Source organism: Hydractinia symbiolongicarpus, chromosome 11 (genome assembly GCF_029227915.1).
Source record: "Hydractinia symbiolongicarpus strain clone_291-10 chromosome 11, HSymV2.1, whole genome shotgun sequence".
In the NCBI taxonomy this organism is placed as follows: Eukaryota; Metazoa; Cnidaria; class Hydrozoa; order Anthoathecata; family Hydractiniidae; genus Hydractinia; species Hydractinia symbiolongicarpus.
Window position 1 is genome coordinate 11010117 of NC_079885.1, and position 26842 is coordinate 11036958.

The 26842-nt window shown below is 31.4% G+C and overlaps 2 protein-coding genes across 2 annotated transcripts; one reads left to right on the top strand and one right to left on the bottom strand.

Annotated features, from left to right (window-relative positions):
- Positions 1-5228: 5228 nt before the first annotated feature.
- Positions 5229-26154, bottom strand: LOC130613885 (C-Maf-inducing protein-like). Its single transcript, XM_057435240.1, has 20 exons — positions 25696-26154; positions 22993-23121; positions 22313-22363; positions 22079-22150; positions 21457-21546; positions 20851-20895; positions 20662-20724; positions 19969-20150; positions 19158-19259; positions 18817-18873; positions 18471-18536; positions 18118-18144; positions 17901-17949; positions 17510-17617; positions 12601-12717; positions 9803-9943; positions 9620-9667; positions 9110-9256; positions 7988-8164; positions 5229-6978 (listed from the first exon to the last, which is right to left on the bottom strand). The coding sequence occupies exons 1-20, from the start codon at positions 25954-25956 to the stop codon at positions 6922-6924; spliced, it is 1989 nt and encodes a 662-aa protein (XP_057291223.1). The 5' UTR covers positions 25957-26154; the 3' UTR covers positions 5229-6921.
- On the top strand, positions 5967-6652 carry LOC130613437 (uncharacterized). Its single transcript, XM_057434782.1, has 3 exons — positions 5967-6166; positions 6386-6410; positions 6530-6652. Exons 1-3 carry the CDS (start codon positions 5967-5969, stop codon positions 6650-6652), a joined length of 348 nt encoding a protein of 115 aa, XP_057290765.1.
- Positions 26155-26842: the final 688 nt, after the last annotated feature.

Sequence of the window (26842 nt, forward strand, 5' to 3'; positions counted from 1 at the left end):
TTTTAATGCTCTTATCAAGTCACCCTTATAAAAAATGCAGAAAACAGGGGCTGAATGAGAAAAAATCCCTTTGTTGGTCCTTAATATTTGCAAGAGTTGGGAGGCACTGTAAGACCCCAAGAGGGATAGAGGGTAAAAGTCCCAAAACCTTTCAAAATGTAATTTGAGAGACTTTAAAATGTGTTTACATGACTTTTGTGTTTCTATATATATTCGATTTAGTGGTGGATAGATTTTAAAAAGAAAAGAAGACATGTTCGAAATACAGCATACAAACAAATCAACAGCAGTATTCAAACACATATATTCAAAAATAAAATGGCAGCCATGTATAGTGTAATCGATCAAAATGAAATTATTATCACTAATATAGTCACCTGACAGAGAAATTGACAAAAAAATGGTTAGTCATATGCCATATCTGATAGGCCATGATTGATCACTGATCATTATTTCTGCCCTGGCAGTCTGGTATATATAAGGTACAGATATGGAAACAGTTTCATATAAATAAAACTCTATAAAAGAAGCAGTTTCTAAATTCGAATTTTTGTAAAACAGAAATTGTTTTCAACTTTGGAAATTGTTTTTCGGTTTGGCTGGGGGTAAAATAGCTTGAGATGGAGGTAAATGTGATTAGAACTTCCGTAGTAAAAGAACCCCTAAAGTAACCCAAGTTCCATATATTATTTTTAAGGTTATTGTTAGGGCTTTCTATTGGTCAAAAGATTATAATGCAGAAACCCAAAGTAGCTTATGAAAGCTGAAAAAATGAAATTGCTTCCCGTATTGAGAAACTATTTTCTGTTTTTACACAAAAAAGTTTTAGGATATGGAAACTGTTTCTCAACAGGAAAACTGTTTTCAAATCTGTACCTTATCACAATGAACTGCCTGGGAATAGACTGCTGCTAGCTAGCTACACAAAGTTCGATATCCTAGAGAAATGACTTGTGCAACCAGAAGCTACATAAAATTATTTTATATAATATAGCTAGCTAGCTCTATAGCCAGCTATAGCTAGAAAAAAAAGTGCAGCTAGCTAGCTAGCTAGCTATATAGCTAAAATAGCCATCTAGACTTCTTATGCACTTTGGCAGCGTTAATGTCGTTAATGAAACAAAGCAATTGCATTTAGTTCCCCTTTAAAACATTTCCTAATCATTGTTAATCTTCGATTAGATAGGATTGGACTGGTTATAAATATGTTATGTTTTTTACCTTTTTGGGGCATGATTTTTAAAGATTAACCAACATGGCGCATATATAGCGACTTCTTGTTATGTCTGGCAGTCTGTGCAACAACTACACAGATCCATACCGAAACAGCCCTCCGGACGACGGGTGTGACTCCGCTCCCATTGTGTCATCAATAAATCTTTGCCAAAAAAGTCTAAAATATACCACAGATTTGCTGTATAGCAGGAAACAAAAAACGTTTATAGTTTCAAGCTGGAACTGCGAAAAAGAAGAAGCAGACGAGCGGGATGATTAGCGCATCTTACGAACTTGGGGGGTCATAATAAATATAGATTTTTAGATTTTTTAGACGAAACCAGGTTAAACAAGCACCTGGGAAGAAGATTTGGAAGTTTGGCTTTTTATTTTTTATTTAATCTTTCTTCAGCCTAAAACTGTTCTTATCTCGTTTTTAGAATTTTTAATTCATTTGACAGCACATTACAATTCTGGCAACCTTTTGCCTGTTTATACATATTTTCCAAAATCGCAACAATTGATTCTGTAAAAAATTCTCCTGCGCTTTTCTGCAGGAAAAAAATCAATAAAATTTTAGCCATTGTTCTTATTTTATTCTTCTTTTCAGCAATCCTCAACCTCATTGTTACTATAATATATATAAAAAAATTTATAAAAAAGCGTATTTTAATTTTTTTTAACTAAAAGTGTTCTACTAGTAAAATGCCACGATGAAATACCGATTCTTTATAAAAAGGCTGTCGCTTCTTTTTTTCCCTGTTTACAGATCATCGTCACAAATTCGTCTCTGGGACTTTTTTTCTGGCATCCGATATCAGAAAGAGAAAAAGAAGCCCTGGGGTCTATTTCTTAGCAGTAGCACAAAGGTTGACGCACACTCCTGAATAAACTCGCGTGCAATGTGACCAACTGTCACTGAACGAATTCTGTCGACACGTGTAATTGTTACTGCACAGTTAGATGGATATACTTAAGAGAAATTACGCTTGTTTTTGTTTTATTGCAACAAGTGCTCCTTTGAACATAATCATGAGTTGATTGGTGCATTTTCCCATTTTCCGTTGTGATCCCGAACTCGACAATAGAATTTAAATTGCGCGTTCTCACACGAATTTGAAGAATGATGGAAAATAGCACAAAAGCAGTTTCGACTGTTATGGGAAAACAAGTCACGTGATAAAAATTAAAATATTCTGACTTAGCAATATCACGTGACAATGTGCGTTCATCGTAGCTAAAAAAATTTTATCCTGTAAAGGAGTTCGACATTACCAGGATCAAAAGGATTAAGGACTTGACGCCTACAAAATTGAAACAATTGAAGGGGTGGGACAGCTACGAATAAAAGCATGGCCCCAAAAATCATCATTAGGAGGAAAATAGTCATCAATTGTTGTTGTTGTTGTCGTTGTTGTTGTTGTTACTGTTTTTGTTTTGTTGTTGTTGTTTTGTTGTTGTTGTTGTTGTTGTGTAGTACTGCGCTGCACATCTTCGTATTTTATTGTGGTAAGTGCATCTTTAAAAGTCTTAACAAAGAAAATGGCATAACAAGCTGGCAATAAAATTTCCCTTGCCCTATCAAGGCTTTGAATTTACTGAAACACCAGTCCTACCCAATTAGTACCAACAGGACAAGCAATTTCTAACATTCACGTTTTAAATACTGAAGTCACTACCTATTAATACTGTTTTTTATTGAATGGTTTATTCATGCAAATTTTAAATTTCTGAACTACTTTGTGTTGATAATATGTTTATGAATTTTTTTGTTAAAACCGCTGAATCAACTGCATCCTTTTCCCTCACCAAGATGGTGCAATGTCGTAAAGACATCGGCGATGGCTAGGACTTGGGCCAAAGAAGAATGACGATTTTGATTACAAGTTTTGATAGTAAATAGAGAGGAAGAGATAAACAGTGATATATTGTAAACATGTGTTCTTATTTAACCTATTTTCCCGTCATTAAAGATGGTTAAACACCTACACAAATATTGACTTTTCAATTACAGGTTTTGGCGTTTGTGCTTCACATTGCCTGCGCTCCCATGTGGTTTCAGTCGATAGGAATGCCTAGGTATTGCAAGTCTTTTATGACAGCAAGGTTCTGGTTGGTACGGTAATGGCTAGTGGAGTTGGTGTTGTGCGTATTATCAGTAGATCTTTCCGAAACAGTTGTACGAGCTGCATTTCTGATTAAGTTTTGTGTGCGATAGTAAATATCTGATGTTTTTGGGCAGTGCTACGAGCAGGTTCTTCTCTTAAAACTTTCCTGATATTTTTGTCACTTTGAGCGTGTTTTGAGTCAGGGTAAGTCAGGAAGTTCTGGGTACAGAAAGCGATATTTTACAGAAACAGTATTTTCAAAATAGTACCTTAAATGTAAAAATGGAGTCTTGAATATGAACAAACAATTGATGAATAGAAACACAATTCTTGCATACGATAGGTCCAACCTCGATCCCGCGACCTGTTGTCTTCTTTTGCATATCGGACGACGAGACAAACATGACCAATAAACGCAGCGCCGAAGAGATACAAAAGTCCAGTGGACGGGATTGGAAAAGTTTATTATTAAATATAAATAAACAATTCTTGAATATGAATAGACAATCCTTGAATATTGCACCGTTTGGACAACCATAAAGAAGGTCGGGAAAAAACGCCATAAGGCCGGAGTAATAAGGGTCAACAAACGAGCTGCTTTCATCACGGCCCGTGTGATAATAAGCATTGATTTTTTTAATGAAGGGTACTTTTCCAGTGAAAGACCTTAACGGAGAGGAGATGTTTGTAATTCGCTACAGCCAGAAAGATCCTTCTTTCCTATGTTTTTTCCACCTGCTTTCGCTTCGAGCAGGGGGGGATGTTGTTTTGTTTATTTAAAGTTTTCCTTTGCAGAGGTATAACAGGTATATCCTTATATATTATTATATTAAATATAAATTTTTGTCTTTTTCCTCCTATGGTTGATAAATTTAGTCATTTCCTAACATTTTTTGCTTTCTTATAAGCGCAGTGACATATCAAAAAGCGAAAAAGAAGTATTAAAAGAACGACATTGGCCATTTCTTCACAAAAACATTTAGTCTTTCCCTGGAGAAGCTTATCACATTAAGAACACATGCGCACTGAAAGAATTATCGCAAATAGAGAGAGATTGGCATCACAACTAGCTGATATGGAAAAAAAAGGTTGTTATTAACAATATCTCTTTTAAAAGATTTCAACACTGGCTATGTGAATGTTTAAGTCAATTATTAAGAAGATGGAAATAAAAATATTTGAGACTTTTTTGAGACTTTTATGAACAAAGCTTAAAAAATCTTAACACATTTCAGATTAAATCAAAAGTACGGAAAAAATTTTCAGGGAGTCCACTCAATATTAACACCCTTATGTGGGTGCCCACAGATTTGAAATGTTATAATTTTTGGGGATTTTAGAAGAAATTAGGGTCAAAATTTAGAAGAAAACGTATAAATTTCATTCTGCCTGTCAATGTAAACAATTTTAGATTTTAGTAGTTTTAAGTCCAAAATAGTATTTATTTATTTATTTACCTAAGAGGCTGTCGTTTGTTTATTTGCTGACACTAAGTTTGATACAAACCAAATGGTACCTGAACAAACTGTAAAAAATTAATGCTAATTTTTTTAAAGAACAGTTCTTAAACTCAACCATGCCATTATTTTGAAAAATCTATTCTGGTTTATCATTTAAGCCTAAAATTGCAAACACTTTCCTGACACTAAAAAAAATGTCATTTCTGGTATTTTGACAACATTTAAAAAATTCCTGACAATTGGTGACAATTCCTGACAAAGTGAACACGCTGATTTGTACTTCAAATATAAAGAAAATGTCATAACATAATATTTGCTTCTTCAGGTTAAATTACACTTCAACAAAATGAGACGTTCTTAATTGCGCAAAATTTTTCGCACGGATGACTTAAAGCGTTTTTGTCTGCTGGCGATTTTTTGTACAAGTAAAAATTCGTCAAAGCAGTATGTTTGATCCACAAAATTTTTCCTTTTTAGAGAAGTACATAAGGTGTGTACAATTAATTAATCATATTAGCATATAGCATATAGCAGACATTCAATCCACCCTGTACATAGCGAAAACTTAGTTTCTCTTTTATCAACTTACTTTCATTAGTGTCCGGTATGTACCGATTGGATGCTCAGTGAGTAAGCGTCTTTAAAAAAATTAGCAAATAAAAACACACTCAAAAATTAAGTTTTTTAGGTATGTAAACCGAATAGAACAGAAACGAACGATAAAAAAAACGTAATTACGAGATAAAAAAAAAGGAAGCATAGAATTAGTTAAAGGAATTCAAAACCGCACAACTCAAGTTCACAGCAAAAATTAGACCTTACAAATTCTGCATGATAAAAACAAAACTTCCATGAGTGTTTTTCTGTAACAAAAAATATTTAGAACACATATATAATAATAATATACATATTATAAAATAATTAGTTATGTAAATAAAAATTACACTGACATATAGAAAGCCCAGCAGCAAAACAGATATAAGTTTGCCATCTTTGTCAAAAATTAGAGTGGCTACAAAGTTAATGAAATATTAAAGCAATAAGAACATAAATTATTAACGAAATAACGACGCAAGAACAACGACGGCAACGAAGACAAAGCCGGCAACGACAACGGAGTCAGCAACAACAAAGACAACGACAAAAACATGACGAAATTAGCAAAAACAACGACGGCAACAAAATGAAGTCGACACTAACGATGAAGTTAGCTACTGCAACAACAGCGACAAAAAATATGACAAAATCGGCAACAAAGACGTCGGCAACAACAATGACGTCGACAACAACAACGACGTCGACAACAAAAACACCAAATAAATGTTATTTATACAGTTACTCTATATTTAAATGTTGTAATTGTTTCTTAAATAATAAAAATTTGTAATACTTGCTAACTCGGTGAAAACTAACAAAGTTAGGGCTGTGCTTACATTATGCAGTCAATCGTACTAAATAAGTGTTTTAAAACAATTAGATTTCTGAGGCTTTTACTGTTTGGTTATGCAATAAGATGTCAAGATGTCGAGTTTGCATCGTAAACATGTTGCCAATTATTCGCGATTAATGCCGATAAAATTTTTAATAATTTTATTTTCTTAGTCTTCCCCGAGTTGTAAAATATACTGTAATTTGCTACCACAGCAGCAAACAACAAGTCATATTAAAAAGTGAAATTATTTAACGTCAGTTACGCTTTTTAAACAATTCATCTTTATACTAAATATTTCTTTACCCATTAAATAGAGTCTAAAATCTAATAACGCCTGGGTTAGCAATCAAATTAAATCAAGTACACGAAGAATGATACAATTATGTACACTTTTTAGTGTGAATGACAAGTTGGTATCATTCTCAACAGCATACTAATCCCAACTAAAAAAGTTCGGGAAATGTTATTACATTATTTTATTACATATGCTTCTTTCAAATGTGCATCCTGTGAGCTGTTAAAAACACGTATATACACACTAATCGAAGTCTCAATAGTCTTTTTACTTTTATTTACACGTTGCTTCAAGTGCTTTTAAATACGAAAAACTCGATCAAGAGTGGCTGTCGTCGCTTCATACTGCATATGGAGCAGGTTTCTTTCACGGCACGGCCGACATGGAAAAAAAGTTTTTCAGCTGGGTTGATTACCAAAAAGCGTCAGTGTAGCAGATATCAACTAATTGTAAATTTGTCAAATTTTTCTAAAAAACAAAGCATTAGTTAGTTTACGCGTTTTTACAAACAAACGTACTGGATGACGGACAGCGGCTAGTAGTATAAATATAGATCCTTTGAGTCTATTTTCAGAAAGTTACGCGAGGGCAAAAAAATTGCAAAATTTTGCGTAAAACACTTTCGTGAATTGTAATTTTAGGATAAATTTTGCGTAAAAAACTTTTGCGAAAATTAAAAATCACTTTATTTACAAAGGAAAATCGGGATTTCTGAGAAATGTTTGAAGCACCAATAAAGAATCCTCCCCAGGAAAAGGGCGTTTTTTTTTTGCAGATTTAGAGAAGTACAAAAAAAAAAACGTCATGCCCATTAAATGTGTCTGTTACGCAAAATAGTAACTCTAGTAGCGAGACACACAAAAAGCGGTAAATAAAGAATAGGCAAACTCGTTTTACATAAAATTACTGCAAGGCGCATGGGTTGATAGCCAATACCACATTCCACGGGTGCGACAACAAAATGTACACCATTTATAAAAAGACTAGGTCGAATTTCTACTCCAGAACAGAACAGATCAATATCTGACATTTGATTGGTCATTCTGTTAATTATTCTTTTGTTTCAACTAAACTTAATTAAAGCCAATTAAAATATTAACTACTTCTTCATATAGGAAAAAGAGCTTTTTTGATACAGCTTCTCCCTTTCGAAAAATCAATGCTTAAATGTCCTTACGAGTTTCTAACGAAGAAACAGCTAATATTATTCTGCTTTTTTTATTTATAATTCGACACAGGAAAATTGGAATACGACGGACTTTTTTGTTCGTATCGTAAGAAAACAAACACAGCACCCCTTCTCAATATTGTGAAAAAACCTTAAGAAAACTGTCAATTCAATGTCCGAAAAAAATAAAAATACCGTTCCAAGGGGTTCTACCATCCACAGAGTTCTTACAAAAGTCAGTGGCAAGTATAAAGCTTTTATTGAAATTCGATGAGATAAACGACCCACAAAAAGCAGGAGAATTTTTACCTTTAAGTATTCATAAGTAAGCTCAGACAGCTTTGTGCTGTTCAAGTTCAACACGCGTAAATTTTCCAACAGAATCAACGCATTCAATCCTTCATCAGTGATGGACGTTTCGCAGAGGTTCAGACTTTGTAAATCTCTCAGATTTTCTGATATCAGGAGCAAGCCATCGTCATCAAACTGAAAGTAGAAGAAAAACAGAAGTAGTAGAAAAATAGTTCCAATTGGTTACAAAACGGAAATGCCGCATTCGGAGAAAATTGGGACGATGACTAGACTGGTGAATTCAAAACAAATTCAAAACAAAAGCTGCTTTACATTAGTACCATTTTAGAACCAAATTAGTCCAACACAGCTGCGTTCGAAATCGTAATGATCAACGAGTAGACCGAATATAATTATTCAATCACAACTCATACTTTCTCCCTAAGTACCATTTTTGGTCCAAACTGGTCACAGGACGAAAAAAATGCTGCGTTAAGTGCTTTTAAGTTTTTCTTCAGCCTTCTTAATGAAATTATCAACAAACCTTTTTGTGGTAAGAAGCACGCTTAATTAAGTGGATTCTTCTATGTGTTTAAATTACTACTTTTAAAATGACATAAAACAAGGATTAACACTAAGCAAAAAAAAAAGATTTTGTCACATCGATTGAAGTACCTTAAGGTTGATTAATTTTTGCGAAGGTTTTTTTCTCGCAAGATCCACAAAAAAACTTTTCGCGAAGATTAATTTTCGCGAATTTGTCATGTTGAAATATTTCGCGAAGAACTTTTTTTTTCCAAATAAACTATTTTAAGATTTTTGGCAAAGAATTATTTTTCAAATTTAGTATTTTTTCGCAATTTCATTTTATTTCAGGCCTGTTTATTAAAATAGGGTAGTCCTTGACTGAACTTGCTTATATTATAGGGGCTGTCTAATACTTTTACCAGATACAAAAACTAAAATTTAATTTCAGCGAAAAAAACAATTTCTAGCAATTTTGCGAATATTTATTTTCGCGAATTGACCTTTCCAAAAAAGCTGACAAATTTTCGCAAATATGGACACATTTTGCGAAAATTAAGTTTTACGAAAAATAATAAATTTAAGGTACAGGGAAAAGTTTACGAATAAACTTACTGGTGTTCCCCATAAATTCAAATGCAATAAGCTCGGCAGTTGTATGATGTATTTGGCTGACTCACTTGTCACTCTCGTGAAAGCAAGATTTAAACTTCGAAGATTACCAAATGAGTCACTTTTTAACAACTGGATTAAATCTTCATCCTGAAACAATAAACTATGGTGTACAACGCTTGTTCAAAGTCACATCGAAATGAAAATTTGGTATCAAAACTACTTTTAGAACACCACCCACAGAATGGATAAAAACAACGTACATCCACTAAAACTGTTTTCCTAATTACTTCAGAAAACGTAAGACTTTGATAGAAAAATGTCTCAATCACTTGAGAAAACATGAGACATAGATAGACAACTTTCATATAACATGAGAATTTAATAGACAAATATCTCAATCACTTCATAAAACGATAAGACTTTAGGACTTTTCCCCCTGCCAAATAAGCATTCCCTCTGAAAGTTAAAAAAAATTACTCTCCAGTAAAAGAATGCAATATGTTAACTCACTGTTGATTGTGATGGTAAGGTCAATTTATACGGACCGCCAGATTGCTTCTAAAAGATAAACAAACTAATACAAAAAGCGTTTAACATCAACCAACGTCTCAGTAAACTTTTTAAAACAGATTAGTCCCTTTTTATTTTTGTGAGACCAAATGCACAACAAGTTCACTTGATCACTGTACGTACCATTTCTATAAACTTTGTGCGTTGCAAGCAAAGTTCCTCATACTGCTTCCGACCTTCGGATGAGCTCTGCAAGGCAGCTACAATTTCCAAACTTTCATCTTCAGTACCGAGTAATTCAAAGTTTAACAATGATATTAGCGCCTGAACAAAACGAGATGAAAAGTGAATGTATTTCATTTAGTGTATAAAAAGGAATAAAGGACTCCACAAGAAAAAACTGTGCAGGGCACCCTGAAATTCTTTCACAGTTCAATATCCGGGTTGCCTGCAATTTTTAAACACCAAAACTGCCGGACTTTCAAGAAATTTTTTTAAACAAATTAACTATAAATGCCAGTTTATTTTTCAAGATAGTGTTCGAAAAAGTGTTATGAACCATTTGGATTAACACCTGCTTCAGGCTGTAACAATATAAATAATAGCTCAAAAATAAAGGGCTAACTTAAGATAAGTTAATACCTTGAAAACTCCCATTTAATCATTAGAATCAGCATTTCACGGAAGTTTTGAAATTTTTTAAAGGTTTTTTTTCCAATATTATTATTAAAAATGTCGTAAGACTTTCTTCTAAATCAATCCAATTTTTTAAGGTTTTTCCAGGCGCTGGCCACCCGAAAAATTATTTTTAATTCTCACTTCGAAGAAAACTATACAGAACTATAAAAACCAGCACGGATTACTTATTTTCATTTTTTGCACTAATTTCTTTAGCATACTTCAGACAAAACTAATCTTCGAATCTATATATTAATACGCCTTGTGTGTGTGTGCGCACGGTGAGGCCACGTCACACAAATCACAGGTCACTTTCTTACGACGTGGCGTTACGCTAAAATTTACCAAGTTAAAGAAAACGCAAATCAGGGGGTTACTATATAAATATTTAATTCTCTTTTCTTATTTTTTTTTTAAAATAAAACTCTTTTTCCTTACTCATTAAAACTAAATTTTATTTTAATTTCAAATGGTTTTATTTGTTTTTTTGTTGTAAAAGCCCCGCTGGTCGTTTGGGATAGAATAATTAAATTTTACCCCCGGTTTACCATGTGCGCGCCGTATCTCACGGAAACAAAGTTTATTAACTGAAAAATGAAAACCGAAGCGAAGAAAGTTGTCTCTTTTTCAAAGCAATCCTGAAAAAAGTTATTTCAAACAAGGTTTACTCATCACGAGGTTAGATTAACGCTTATTTGTTTCTTCTATCTTTTTTGTGTTCTGGGACCGAAGTTGCTTTCTTTTAAAAAAACTATCGAATTCGAATGATAATTCGAATCTAAGAAGTAAAGAACAAAACTGTTGTCATTGTAGAGCGACTGTTGATGTCGAGCGAGAATAAAAAAAGTTTATGTTGTTGCCAGAAATATTTGTTATAAAGAAGAAAAACGTACGATGATAAAACGTCAAAAAGAGAACTGATTGGAAATGTATCAGACAATTGTAGCTAGCTATACATTTTCAATTTGTTTTCTTTGGGATGAAGCGAAGTTTAATAATCGAAGTAAAAAACTGATTGGTCTTTTATCCACAGACGCTAGCTAACTGAGAAAGCCAAAGAAAGGCAGGTGTGTTGTTTAGTTTATCTGGTAAAGAGATAAGTTTAGGTGTGTAACGTTTTTTTTAACCGTTTTAACTTTCAGAGCTCAGCTTTTCCTTTAAATTTTTAGTTCCTTGTTGCGTCTTGAGCTTAAATGCGTTTTCTTTTGACACAATTTTTATAAGAATCTAAAATGTAAAGCGACGTTTTGAAGCCGTTTACACGCTTCCAGCTAAACTTTCCCCTTAATATGAAGTTAAATATGTTTTGTCTTTAGCCTGAACATATTTAACATTTTTTGTAAGAATATACTCTAAACAATTGGTCAGAATATCCTAAGAATATGTCTAAGCTTGGTTGTTTCTTTTAATATTAAAAATTTGTATGACTGAACCTCTTTCTCTCCAAAACAATGGGCAAGTACACCAGGGAAAGCTAAGAACATGAAGGCGGAAACGAAAAAAACACTATTCTTATAAAATACAGCGTGTATATAATAGAGAAGATTTTATATAAAATGTTGAAAGTATTTTTTTGTTGTTACTGTTTTTAACGCTACGAAGTGGTTGATGTCGTTATAATAAACCTTAATGTAAACAAAGTTAAATCAATGTTTACATCTGTTACGTTACCGTTTAAAATATTATTCGATTCTTCAATTCGAAAACACTGCATTGCTATCATGCACTGCACGTTTGCGCATTGGGAAGGTTGCTATATGTAATAGACTAAATAGCTAATTTGGTATGATGCGTTAGAATCTGTACGTTGTGGAAACTTTGCAATAACCTTATTTGTGTGACTTATCGATTTTTTCTAATGTCTGGTATACCATTTTCCCTTTTATATTTCGGGCATGGCAAAGCAAGTAAATAGTTTTAACAGATTTGTTAGCCACCTTTGATTTTGTTAAACTTTTTGCATTTTTATGTTGCTGGACATGCTTATATTTTTAAGCGTTCTGTTTCAGCGGGTACAAATATAACGCAGATTGTGAGAAACTTCAATCCCAGGGTTTTTTTCTCTTTTATTGTTATTTTTTTATTGCTGCACATATTTATTTTTTTGGACGTTTTGTTCTAGTGGTTATAAACTAGAATAATACAAATTGTGACTTTTAAAAATTCATATTACTGTGTTGTATGTTTTTGTTTGGTATCCCTTACATCGGTTTAATGAGAGATTCAGTGGATTCCCCCACGGGTATTCAGCTAGTATTCTATTACTTGCTTTGTGAGGACTGTAGATACAGATATAATTTTACCTCTATGCAGTATTTGTCATCTCTTATGGCCATCAATGTAAACAAACTTTTCATATTGTTCTTCATCGTGGCTAACACTCTTTTTCTTTTGTAACAACAGGGAACCAGATAAGACATCTAAAAAAAGGATGAAGAAAAATAATTGCATCTTCACGAGTTTTGATTGGCTAAATCTATCTGAAATCAGAAATTACAAGACAAGTACTTTTTATAACTATAACATCAATACGTCTACCATTATGCAATACTATGTTTTACTTATGTATTTGTAAATAGAAAAATAAAACAACAACAACAACAATTGGAAAAATTATTGAATAATTCAAACTTCCCTGTTGGTTGGGATTATTTTAGGTGTAGTAGTTAATAAGACTGCAGATCTGAGATCCATGTAATAATTTTTTTTTGTAGATTAGTGAGTATTTATATTATTTCTAGCCAGTAGCCTGTGGAAAAATCGCCTTATATCACATCGTGTGCATCTCGATATTTGCAGTACTATTTTGCGTAACACACAGACGGTTATCATATAGATGTTGCTGTCTGTGAGGTAAAGATGGTATCCATGAGTAGCAACTGTCGAATTTTCCACAGGTTCAAAATGTACTCAACAAAATAACATGAATCTATCTCGTTGCAGTAATAATTTTTTTGTTTTCAGTGACTTTTTTGGACGTGTTGCAACAAATTTTTGGGTTATGGGACACGATGGAATTTTTACATGCGCGTGCAATGTATCATGTTACATTAAATGCACATGAAAAAATGTCTTCGTGTCACCCTAGCTTCAAAAAAATATATAAGCTCAACAATTTAAGTTCAACATCGTTTATCCCCACAAATTCCCCTTAATTACCTCAATAAAAATAGCTAATTTGTTGTTTAACAAGTGCTATGTAACAGCATTCGGAAACCCACATAGACAGTACTCATGTATCATTATAGCGAAACAGGATTTCTTGTTTCCATTGACAGAAAAAACTTATGCAGCAAATTTAATATCACAACTTGCATTTGTGTGTTTCAGATTTGTTTTTATTCAATCAACCTGTTGAATGTTTAAAAAAGATGTGAAATGTGTTCTGCAAATTAAGTAAAAGGTGTATTGTAATTATAATCTTTTTGATGACCTTAAACACTTGAGAGAAAATTATGGTTGTTGGATGAAAGACAAAAAAAGAATTAACAACCATTGTAAATTTATAGATGCTTGAAAAATATGTTAAAACAAAACAAAACAAAAATAAACATAAAATAATTAATTCCAGTAACATCATTAACAATTATTTAGATTTGACAAAACGAGACATTCTATTGAGATACGCTGAGATCTTTTTCCACATAAGATAACTTCCTTAAGAAGTGTTCACATTTCAATAACGCCTCTATTCCAAGATATAACTAATTTTGTAAGGACCAATTTCCCTGTTTCTGACCTGATTTCTAAAAGACTTTGTTTATATATGGTGTCTCTTGTAATAATACCCTATCTGTGTACGTCAGTCTGTACCAGGTGAAGTCCAATATATTTTTATAATATCCCTATAAAAAATTTCTGTTTAATAAAACTATTGTTCACGTTTTTGATTGGCTAAAAACAGGCTATATAATAATCCATAAAATAAATCAACATAAGTAGACCATTGCTATGATTCCCTTGATTAGCCAATTATAATGAGAACATAAATATTGTTACACAAAAGAAAAGGTGCTTTATCGGGTTTTTTTATCTATTTAGTTATTAAAGAATTATTTTCTGGGTTAATTTTTATATTTGAAAGAGCCTTAGACGTTGTTAAAATTAATATTTCTACTTTGTTGAAACTAACAAACTTTTTGACAAAGTGAGTGATGAGTTTATTTAGCTGTCTTTTTTCATTTTGCAGTGATTTTTTCATGGGACTAAATACAAGATTTGTAATACTTTACAAAATGAAGATGAGCTGATAACAGGCACATAACATGCTTTTGATGTGCTGAATCCAAAAATGCAGGTTGAAAAGCCTAAAAGGTTCAAGTCACTAAAATGGTGTTGTTCTTTTTTTCTACACACGTTTTGACATTTTAACAGAACAAATGCAAAAACATTAAAGTAAGGTGATTAATTTTTGCGAGAACAAATTTTTACAAAAAATAATTTTTGTTGGCAAATGCTACTATTTTGCGAATTTTGTAAAAAAGGATGTGATTACATATTACTTCTCCATACTGATTTTTGAGTTTGTTTATGTAGAAAACATAAAATAATGACTACTGAATTACATAATATATTTGGTTAAATCAGAAAAAAATAGTGAATTAAAAATTTAAACTTCATAGAAATTATTTTGCGAATTTTGCGAATAACTGGTTTTCTAATAATTGCGACATGAACAAAAACTCACAAAATGTGCAAAAACATAATTCCCGAAAATATGATATATTTGATGCATTTCTAACATGAAGCTTCATGCTTGACCAAGTTAAAACAAAAAAATAAAAACAAAAACTACTATTATTCCGGTATTTATTTACTAACAATACTTATACAAAAATGTTGCTTAACAAATGTGTCCTGTTATAAAAAAAAATACAATTTAAAAAAAGAACACACAAAATTTCGATTCATAAACTGTTCTCAGATTGTGTGGGTAAAAAAGAGTTTAATACTCTCTTATGGATATAAATTTTGACCTTTGGCGATGACCACGACAAAAATTGCCATGATTATGTGATTACAAGTCCATAATGTTTGATTGCAACTGAGACTCCTTGTTGAATTTCAAATTTAAATTAAAATCCAAGAAATAAAACCTATTTAAACTAACTGGGTTTAAAGATTGAATTTTTTATCTTTCTTTATAAAATTATTAGAAATTTCTGTAGCATTTGTATACGTTAGTTCAAATCTTCTGGTCAAGTTATCATGTACGTTAGTTCACTTCTGCGATATGTTCTTGTAAAGTATTCTGGATAACACCCGCAAACGAACGTGCCATAGTTTGCCCCAATATCAGTGCACAAGGTGGCATCTCTTAAACAATTTGGAAACTAAATAAAAATAAGTGACCCTTCGTAGATATTTCACAAAAACATCTCATAAAAGGGAGTACAAGGACTACACTTGGACTTTAGTACACTTATTATTCCAATAAACTCAGCATTTACATTTGCATAAAAATTACCACTGCATATATCAGTCGGATTCTCTGCCATTTCTTCTTTTTCAAAATATTGAAAAATTCTCTTAGTGTTCTTGTATACTGTATTCACACCAGCACATGTTCCATAATTTTCGCATTGCTTGCAAAAATTCAGAGGCAACTACACAAGTTCTAGGTCAAAGTCCCACAGAACTAGGTCCCCATACAACTTTATAGTGGTTCATACTTGGTCTACCAATAATGTACACCCATTATGCAATTTTTTTTACTGTTCTAGTGTTAAAGTAACTTTACTCAAATCTTGTTCATTCTCAGTCTACGTAATAGATTTGAAATGGGGAAACAGGATAAAATGCCTGACAAGAAATGAATTAATACGCAAAAACGGGGCAATTAATAATTACTTTAAAAGTAAAAAGAAAGCTTTATAAAATATTTAAATGCAATTAAAAAATTCTGTTTATGAAGAAACACCTCTGATCATGAGATATGATTGAAGGAAAATCTAGTGTCTATGATTTTCATTCACAAAGGACTTTGTTATGCTAAATAAAGTTGAATAATAGCAGTTTAAAATATCAATGGTTGTGGTGTTCATCCTGGTGTATATATTATGTGAAAATTGGTAATAGTAGGAAAAAGAAAAGTCACAGTTTGTTAAGTATCTATATGGCCATGTGACTTTATTAAATTAAGACTACCAATACACATCTATTACACCATAAAGGTATTTTAGACTCAGGAGTGTTTAAATTCTTGTATTTTGCCGATTTGTTACTGAAAATTCTTTTTGTACGAATAATGCTCTCTGTCCCTAAACAGAAAATTAAAAATTCCACACCCTTTCAGTTTAATATGAAAATCCAATTAACTTGTTAATTAAATTGTTCATTCATTGTCTATATTATTCCCATCCTTTAATTAAAATTAACAAATAGATTAAATAAACAATAAAAAGAAAAATTTTACATTCATGTAATATAAAATTTATGTCATGCTTTTTTTTTTTTATTTAGTTATTTGTAATCCCGTGCATATCAGTGAATTTTACAGCTATTCTACTGACACGCAGAGGGATTTATAATTTCTACATCAGCACCTATACAACTGTTCGGTATTTAAAAAAAATTTCTTTCTAATTAACATCGGTTTGTTTGCACTAGTATTGTGATGCCATAGTTTAAGTTAATTATAATTTAAATTAATTATCACAAGTTTTAAATCAGGTGGGATATAATGGTTTCACATGTAAATCTATTTTTTTTCATTCTTTTAAAGTTGCTCATCTTTCTTATCACAGTCAATATTATTAACACAGTTTGCCTTAGTGCCATGGTAGAATGTCAGGATAGTAGGTAATATCGACTTTACAATATTTTAGTCAGGGGATTTAACTGTTACAAAAGCATTAAATAATGGCGATAATCTTTTAAATTTATTTCACCAGTCTTATCTACCTAATTCGTATGTTTACTTAAATCAGACATTGCAAGTCTGGAAAACTAAACCACTTTACATATAGTCTACTCGTAGTAAACCACTAGTTAAATTTGAATTCTAGATATTTAACAGGAAATAAACATTATTATAGTTTACTTTTTTAAAAAGTTCTCACCTTATCAATTAAACAATTCTATTCTTAAAAAATGTGTTTTGATGTTAGACTTACAAAGCATAATTTTTCCAATTAAAAATATAAATAATAATAAGAAAGGCAAACAAGAAAACAAAAATTCTTTTAGCATCATTTTAGGAATGGTACTTACCAGGGTCGAAAATAATTTCCCATCATCATGACAACAAACACCACCTGGACCGAAAAGATGAATCCATCCATTTTTTTCTTCTCGTATTGGTAAAATGCATTGATGAACCTGTTGGCAAAACTAGCTTTAAAGCAGGCTATGTAACGGCAAACATATGTAACTTATACATATGTATGAAATATGTAAAAATATAACATATGTAAAAAATTTAGTTAAACTTTAGGCACCCTAATGCAGCAACACTTTAGGGTAAACAAATGCAAAATATCTTTATCAAAATAGTCAGCAGTAAAAAAGATTTCCAATCTACAACCAAAATGCATTCCAAAAAACATTTCGTATGTTATTTTCAATTGTTTGCATTTTGAAATATCTACAAAATTTCATATACCTCACAACGTTTATCCATTGCAAATGTCTTTACCATATGACCAAGAACACTAGTAAAGAAATTCAGGTGTAAATGCACAGAGTAGAAAATAAAAAGTAGCTAATAAAAGAGATAAATAAAAAAATTCTTGAAAAAAGTGTGTTGTTAAAGATGAAGGTACTTGACTTATCTGCTTATAAAAAGTTACAAAACAGTCAAACCATAGAAATCGACTTGCCTATTAAAATATGGATCTTCCAGAGCTCTAAAAAAGATTTTTTAAACAAAATCAGTTTGACCTTCACATTGCTCTAGCTTTTACTTAAAAGATATGCAGGCATTAAAAGGGAAGTGTACAAAGACCCAACTCTTTTCAAAAAACGTTGTACAAAAATCTTGAGATTTAATGATTCGTTGGAAGCCTGTAGAAATCCACGGGAATTGAACCCTTGCTACTCATAGCCACCATCTTGGTTTACAGACGAAAAGTCAGATATTATAATATAGATTAAATCAATGAACACCCACTTCAGCTTCAAACTGCTCTAGTCTGGTTATCGGTTTGTCCAAAACTTATGATTATAAACTTACTTTGTTGGAAATGGCACTGCTTGTAATATGGCAGCTAAATGAGGAATCCAGTCACTAAATTTACATCTAAAAATAAAGAAACAAAACAGCATGAAACTAAAAACCCAACAATTATTAATATTTCCAACTATTTGTTGATGGCATTACTTTCTACACACATGTATTCACCTTTCAAATGCGCAGACATGTTGTTTATTGTTTTGACATATTTATACGTTTGTATAATCTTCTCCGTGGATATTTTTTTTTTAAAAAAGTTGTACTTCTTGTCTTTTGTGCGTTATGTAGTACAAAGTTATTTTGGCAAAGATGAACAGACGGTACTCTATGTTTATAAAATACTTACAGGGATTCAAATACAACTTTAAAACAGTCTATTATAATTAGCTTGTCCTCTTCTGCCCTAAAAGTGAAAAAGCAAGTCAAATAGAAAGAACTAGCTAACAAAAAATAGCAATATATAAATTGACATGCTATAAAATAAAAACACTTTTGAATAAAAGTTTTCTACAAAAAATCAAAGAAAAATATTAAACTGTTTTCTCTCACATACAACATTGAGCATGGCAAACAAATTACAAAAAAACACAAAATCTAAATAGATGGTTAAATAATAATCAAAATTGCCAGGAAATACAATGAAATACAAAAAGAATGATTCAGATCATGAGATCAAACATTACTTACATTTCATCTTCTTCATAAACTGAATATATAGCTGCCAATGACACTGTCACTAAATTTGGCAAAACTCTCATGTGTGGGCATGTTTCGTTGGCAGTATGTAAACTAAATTAAAGCATATTTTCTAAATGGTTAATAAATTAAAGTATTATAATAACAAAAAAATCAGAAGGGCAAAATTCCTACAAAAAAGGCTGACAAAAATTTTTCCAACAAAATTCAGAGGTTTTCTAAAACGTGTTTTTAAATTTTTAGTTTTTATCATATTTTTTGTAATGTCATTTTTTTGATCTGTTGGGTAATTATTTTTTTTTTTTGTGGTTAAATTTCTTTCTAAATATTTTTTTAAAAAAAAAGGATATTGTTTATACTCCAATGCAGAAAATTATGCCGTTGTTTTTTTAACTAACATCATTTTTAGTCTTCTGCGTTATTTAAAGAAATATTATCCATCTGACAACTAAATATAATCATGTGAAGTTAAGAATTACCATAATCACTGATTTGTTTGAATTTGTATTTGTATCAGAAGTTTTTCTACAAAACTGTTGTTTTGCAGAGGGACGATAAGAAAATAATATCAAATTAAAAACATAATGTATACAGATTGTTGCAAGTAAAAAGACAACAAATAACTTGCAACTAGTAGAAGTTGTTTTTTTTCTGGTAAAAACAGCCAGAAAATTTAAACCCGCATATGTGTCAGATGCTTCGTTTTGAAGTAATAAAATAGCATGATAGGAACAATGCAATGTTTTTTTAAAAAAAAAACTTGTAACTTAAACAATTTTTTCCTGAGCAAACAAAAACTTACTCCTGCACAAACTCATGAATCCCTTCACCAGACTCATCACGGGAAAAAACATAACACAAATAATCTTGTGCGAACACGCGCAAAGATGGTGCTTTCCCAAAATCAGTGTTGTGTTTTAAAACTCGATAAACAGGAGGCAACAATAATTCACCAACTTCTACATGAGGATGATGCTTAATAATCTAAAATGACAATAAAGAGTATGTACCATATTTTCAATGTTGGAGTTTACAAATATTAAAACATAAAAATATATAAACAATGTTCGGTCCTCCAAGTTAGTTCCGTATAAATTAATTGGTGTTTAGTTTTAAAAAGAATTTCAATAAAACTTAATTTCGCTTAAAAAACAATTAACTTATATTACTCACAAAAATAAACTTTTATCACAAGAAAACATACAAATGCGCATAACATTGTAAGAAAGATAAACATGATCTACTTAACGGTTTAGACTTATTCAGCTCTCAAAAACCACACTGTGTTTTGCATGTTAGTGACCAAATGAAAAAAAAACACTTCTGGTGATAACAGTATAGTGGGGAAACTTCATATATCGATAGCAGCGAGCAAAACTCTTACTCAAAACACACTTATTAATTATGGAGATACTGTATAGTAATTACAGTGATTCTCTACAGTTAAAAATACATCTCCGTTTTACATGGCTGTAAGAGCAACGTTAACACTTACCCTCTGGAAGCATTTACACATTGATGGGGTAAGTGCCGTCATTTCCAAAATTGGTGATATAATCTAAAAATTTAACACCATATCTATTTTGAGAAAAAGTATGCCGAATTCTTTATAATCAAGTTAAAGTTGGTATGAGCTTACATTAATTAAAAATGAATGGCAGATCTAGCTAACAACCTGACTTACCTTTATAATTTCTGTCCGCAGATCATCTTTAATTTCATGGCCATGCTAAAAGGATAAAAACAATAGACAAAAATTATCATCATCATTACGATAATATCATAAGATAAACAGCATCTTCAGTACTAAAACAGCTGTTCCTTTTCAAAATCAGACATATAAAGATTATTATCAAAAACTCATTTTTACACACAAAAACCATAAGAAAAGAAAGCCATATGAGTGTACTTAAATGTAAGGTCCATATAGGCTAGCACACATAAACACACTGTTTGGGTTGCAACAGATAACTCTTATCCGTTTATGTCTACTTGTTACGTCAATTTTTTGTCATACTTATACTGCCATAACTCAATTAAAACTAACACAACCCAGTCAACAAGACAGTTTGATGTTGGAAATCGAGTTACTGCAAAAATTGAAAAGTTAAATTTGCCTGTTTGCTTTGTTAATGCAGCACAAAACATGTCAGCAACTGCCAAGTGCCGATGTGAATTAAAAAGGCTTAAAGTGAAACTAAATTTAAGTACTTTCAGTTTGATTTTGTTAAAATTGTAGTGCTTGTTTAAAAAAATACATAAGAAAAAAATAAGAAAGATGGTTACTCACATGTAGGAGCAAACTGGAAACAGAATTCAGAGGCATTTGAAACACAATTGGATCTGTGATGGGGTTTGTCATACAGAAATGAATCAGCTCCTTTAAAATAAAAATCAGCTGCTTTAAAAAAATACTCTACATAACATAAAATATGGATTGAATAGAAAAAAAAGGAGCTTTACACTGTTCTTGAATAAAAGTAGAATTTAAATGAGTTTTTACATCAATTCCTGACAGAAGCAAAAAACCTGAATTTTTGCCTTTTCCTACTCAATTACAGAAATTGATTATTGTTGGATCTAAGCTTGACATATTTAAAAGTGTTTTAATATCAAAAGTTTGTAAAATTAGGCATATATTGCTTATTAATTATTAATTTGATCATTGACTACAAAAAGTAATCTATTAGTAAAAACAGAAAACTGAAAATTATAAACTTTTTCTGGTGCCAATTGTATCCTGGGCACCTGATCAGGTGTAAGTACAAGTTATAATAGGCTGCTGAAGTTCGTACAGGCTCCTTCCTATCAGTACTAGTTTTAGAAATTTTTAAATTTATTTTATGTATTTTCTTATTCAAAAAATGATATTTTTCAGGAGGTTTCAGTTTTTCAGGATGTAAATGGCTAACCTGAAGTTCATGAGTTAGTTCTGCAGGAGTCTTTATCTTTGAAAAAAGTTTTCGAAATCGACATGCAGTTATCTAATAACACATAAAAGAATGCATACACTATAAATAACAAATACAAGGTACACTGCACTGCACTGTTTTGCAGGACAATGCTAAATGTTTAAACAATTAACACAGTAATTCACAATTACTTCAAAACACAGTTATGTAAACAAAATACTAGTGATAATCTACCTTCCAAACAAGTGAATTAAACCATTGGTCTCTGCTGTATGAGTTATTCACCTGCAAGAAATTGATAACATTGATGTAGTCGAGGAATAACAGACTGCTACAGGAAAAAAATAGAGTGGGGCTGAGCAGTTCAACCTTGTCGTTTTAGTACCCTAACCCTAACCCTACCGCAAACTACCTCTTTATAATTTTTACCTTAAATTGTAATGAAATATTGTCAGAAGGCTAAAATATTTCACTTTTTCTATTTTAAAGAGCTGTAGAGATCAAAGAACAAAAAATCATTATTCAAGCCCTATTTATTTTTAAATTTGCCCACCCTCTCCCTCTCCCTCCCCCTCCCTAACAACACATTATTAAAGTACTGCTGGATACGTTGTCAATAGTAGTTGACATTACCTAAGAGCACAGTGGTTGGAGGGAGGGTGTCTATATTCAGCATAAGAAGAAGCCAAAAAAGTAACCCTTAGCCAGGTTGTCACAATCTCACAATAACCTCCTTATTTAGTACTTAAAATGGTACTAAAGAATTCATGCCAGTAGATTGATAAACCAGGCAGTTGGTTATTGTGCTTAATTATGAACTAACACAACTTCCTTGCTGCACAATAACATAAAGTATTATCATAAGGTGAATAAGGTACACAAAGAAAATGTAGTACAAGCACAACTAAGCACACCTGTATGAGTAGGGAACCAAATCTTGGAATGATAAGGTGAATAGCATATTGTAGACTGCCGTTTCGTGTACTTTTAACAACTTCTTGAATTTCATTGTAAGCAAGTCCATATGTCATATAACCACGTGGCTATAATAAAAAAAGTAGAAGGTGCACTTACAATTGTAACAAAACAATAACTTTGAAAAAAGGGGAAAAGGCTGATGAAATCCAATCTGGTGGATAAAGCCTTTTTCATAACAACTAGGAAAGAGAAATTATTAAGTAAGTTTAAATGTAACACTTTTAGGGTGACTGGAAATATTACATTTAAGGTGCACATAAATTTATAAAACTATTATTTGCCCACTTAAGAATTTGAATTATTCAAATTATTGAAAACTTTGAAAACACATTGGAACACATGGCTCTAAATAAAAGAAATCCAATGAATAATAAAAATCACCCTTCATATGCATACAGATTTTTTGAAATAAAAACATCTTTACAAAATAAATACTCTTTTATAAAAAAACAATCTTGTTCTTAAAAAATTAGATATCTGTAGAAAAAAGAACAATAACACACAAAAAAATAGGTAGATAAGCAAAATTGCTGAAGGAGAAATATATTAAAAAAATTGAAGTATCAACGTCATTACATCCTGTAGTTTAAATAGTGATTTTAGCCACCTTTTATACACAGGTATAAACAATATAGATTTATACTTAACGCCTCGATGTAAACATACCCATAATATGATACAACACTTTGGGATTGGTAACTCGGACAGTATGTTAGAAAGTTGTTCACACCTACAACACTGGACATTAAAAATTCCTAAAGCTCAAATTCCTAAACCTTAAGTAAGCACTTTAAAACATACCTTGTGGTTCTTCTTGAAAACAAAAAAAAGAAGAAGTGTACTTAGTTTGAAAAATCACTTTTTTGTAATTTACACTTTTTTAACACAAATCTAATCTTCAAAGCGTGCTGGACATCAAGTTTTTTTGTTTACTTATGACTACGTAATTTAATAATGTCATGCGCTTCTTAATCTCACCCAGCCTTTGAGCAACTATTTTGTCAAGGGCGCCACCAATCGGTTTCATCAGTTTGTAAGAACAGATCATGTTTCATGAAGAAACCTTAGGAGGTATTAAATTAGGTTCACACTTTTCAACACAGATTTTCAAAAAACTTATCATAATTATGCTTTTATGGACATCAGTAATTTTGTTACGCCATCAGCAAATTTTAACTAAAATGTTTGAATTAATAAAATAAACACCTATAAATTAAATTTATAGCATTTTCCATTTAGTAGAGTTTACTAGGTGGTTGTAAGCAATATCTTGTGTGTGGAAGATGCCAATCATAAAATAATTTCAGTTTAATAGCAATCGAGCAAATAATTCACAAGGTATCAAAATTTAAATTTGCTGCAGGCACTTTATGTTTCCTTTGTTACATATAAACCACACAAGGAATCTTTCGGGGTTGCCAGAGAAATATAAAATTATATATATAAAAAACCCAAAATGTGCTAAGGGAAAAAATTGCACAATTCTTAAATGTTTTAAAAGTAATATTTTCCCTTAATATAAGAAAGGACTTAGGACATTTAAAAAATAAAATGTAATTAAATAAAGTTCCAGTATTGGGTCTATTCAAAACCTTTTTAAAAAAACTAAGAGAATTATGAAAGTAAAATTGTATGCAAATAAGAAGCTTCCAACAAAGGCCCTGTTTTATTTAAAAAACATTGTGGCTATTATGTTGGCAAAATAAAAATCTTAAACACAGTGTTTAACAAAACATTAAAATAAATGATAAATGTCAATAATGCAAGTTGCACATGTTTAGCATTTCAATGTGTTCATAGTGCACAGACAATCAATATTTTACTATTTTATTAATGTCAACATAACCAAGAAGCTAAAAGCCAACATTGACAGTTTAGGTATCAACAAATTATAACGAAAAAACCGAATTTTTTTCATTTAACCTTGTTGGCTTACTATTGGCTAATTTTCTTTATGTAATCAGTTGCACATGTTTAGCATTTTAATGTGTTCATAGTGGACAGACAATCAATATTATACTATTTTTTTAATGTCAACATAACCAAGAAGCTAAAAGCCAACATTGACAGTTTAGCTATCAACAAATTATAACAAAAAAACTGAATTTTTTTCATTTAACCTTGTTGGCTTACTATTGGCTAATTTTCTTTATGTATATAATCACGCACAGTAGTCATTGGGCTCATTGGCTGTTTTCCACCAGTTCATTTTTTTGTTTTACTTTTACAAAAAGAAAATGTGAAATTTCAGGCATGAGTTTAGAATACCCCCTCTTATTTTAATTTTACAATTAAATTAAGCTACATGGCCAACACGTTGGTCATGTAGGTCGCGCATGAAAACAATGCATTGCAATTCCGTCTTTTAGGTTACTTTTGTAGGAATTCCATCGTCCCAATACGAATAAAATGGGTTGGTCACGTAGGTCGCATAGGTTACTTTTGTAGGAATTCAATCGTCATAATACATAGCATGCGTTGGTCACGTATGTTACTTTCATAGGAATTCTCACATATTACAAGGGGTATTCTAAAGTCACTCCGAATTTTGAACAGTGATCACAGTATCTAGATAATTAATTTAAGTAGGTAGGCTAGGTATATAAAAAGTAGGCTGAACCAAACATTGGCAAACTTACTGTCTGTGAATTCAGGTGATTATCAGCTAATATTATATGGTGGCTTTCCCATCTTCGAAGTGGTCTTGAATATATTATTTTTTGTAATAGTGTTCGATGGTGGTTTATCCGGCACACTTGAACATCTCCTTCATTTATTAAAGGGTATCTGCTTGCTGCTCCAGCAGAAAAAGATCGGCGTAAGATTTGTTTATCACTCGTATTTTTTTCAGGGATACTTTTTTGATCCAATGGATACTCTTTAACTTCACTTGCTTTCATAGCTAAAAATCTTTAAAGACTATTATGACAGCTTATAGTAAAACTAGCATCGGTTTTGTCATGGGTAAGAAATGAACCATACATATAGCTAGTTTAAACAAAAACTACTACAAAAAATGGTTCTGCATGCTGTAAAAAATTCCATCACTTTCGACACACTTTCGGCTTGGTACAATAAGTTGTTTTTATTTTGCTTATGCATGGTCGAACGACCTAAAATTATTTATTAAAACAACATTTGTAATTTTTGTTGTGTAATGTTTAACCACGGGGTCAAAAAGATAGATATTCTAAAGCAAGGCAGAGGTCCGGATAACGACAAACAAAAAGTAGATAAAGCTCGGTTTCCATTACGCCTTATATTCATACATTTAATATTATTTTACGTTCTGCTTATTTTTATTTTTATAATCAATTTTTAAAATGGTTCCTGAGGGAGACCTTTATGCGTCTGAGAAAAACTGAGCTTAGGTAAGTGTTTAAAACCTTGTTTCAAACCTTGTTTAAAAGGCTTTTAAAGCCATGAATAAAAGGTTCAGAAAGTACAAATGTTTAAAGAGAGCAAAAAGTGAAAAAAGAAAATGATTTAGATACATTTGCAAATGTATCTAAATAATTTTCCGTAAATCAGCATCGCTTCAAAAGCTATTAAAATAAATCAAAATATGAATAAAAGTTGTCGTCGGCTAATCACTAGACTGGGCGTTTAAAAAGATGTTCTAATTCTTGACCTTAGATGCGTTGTAGAGACGTTATATAAACTTCCTTTGTGTAGATGCCTTTACAGGAAGATTCAAAAATTGAGAAATTTCATTGACTATTTCAATTTCCGGTGTCAGCCTATATCTTCGTATAGACAGCCAGTTTACAATGCCTCGACTCTTTC

What these genes read in the sequence shown, in the direction of transcription:
- LOC130613437 (XM_057434782.1), top strand. Translation starts at nt 5,967, where the DNA reads ATGAAGTCGACACTAACGATGAAGTTAGCTACTGCAACAACAGCGACA. An exon ending in TTCTTAAATAATAAAAATTT is followed by an intron (nt 6,167 to 6,385) that starts GTAATACTTGCT and finishes TTATTTTCTTAG; the next exon opens with TCTTCCCCGAGTTGTAAAAT. An exon ending in CCCGAGTTGTAAAATATACT is followed by an intron (nt 6,411 to 6,529) that starts GTAATTTGCTAC and finishes CCCATTAAATAG; the next exon opens with AGTCTAAAATCTAATAACGC.
- LOC130613885 (XM_057435240.1), bottom strand. Translation starts at nt 25,956, where the DNA reads ATGAAAGCAAGTGAAGTTAAAGAGTATCCATTGGATCAAAAAAGTATC. An exon ending in TTGGTTCCCTACTCATACAG is followed by an intron (nt 22,364 to 22,992) that starts GTGTGCTTAGTT and finishes AATTTCTTGCAG; the next exon opens with GTGAATAACTCATACAGCAG. An exon ending in GTTTATGAAGAAGATGAAAT is followed by an intron (nt 18,874 to 19,157) that starts GTAAGTAATGTT and finishes TTTCACTTTTAG; the next exon opens with GGCAGAAGAGGACAAGCTAA.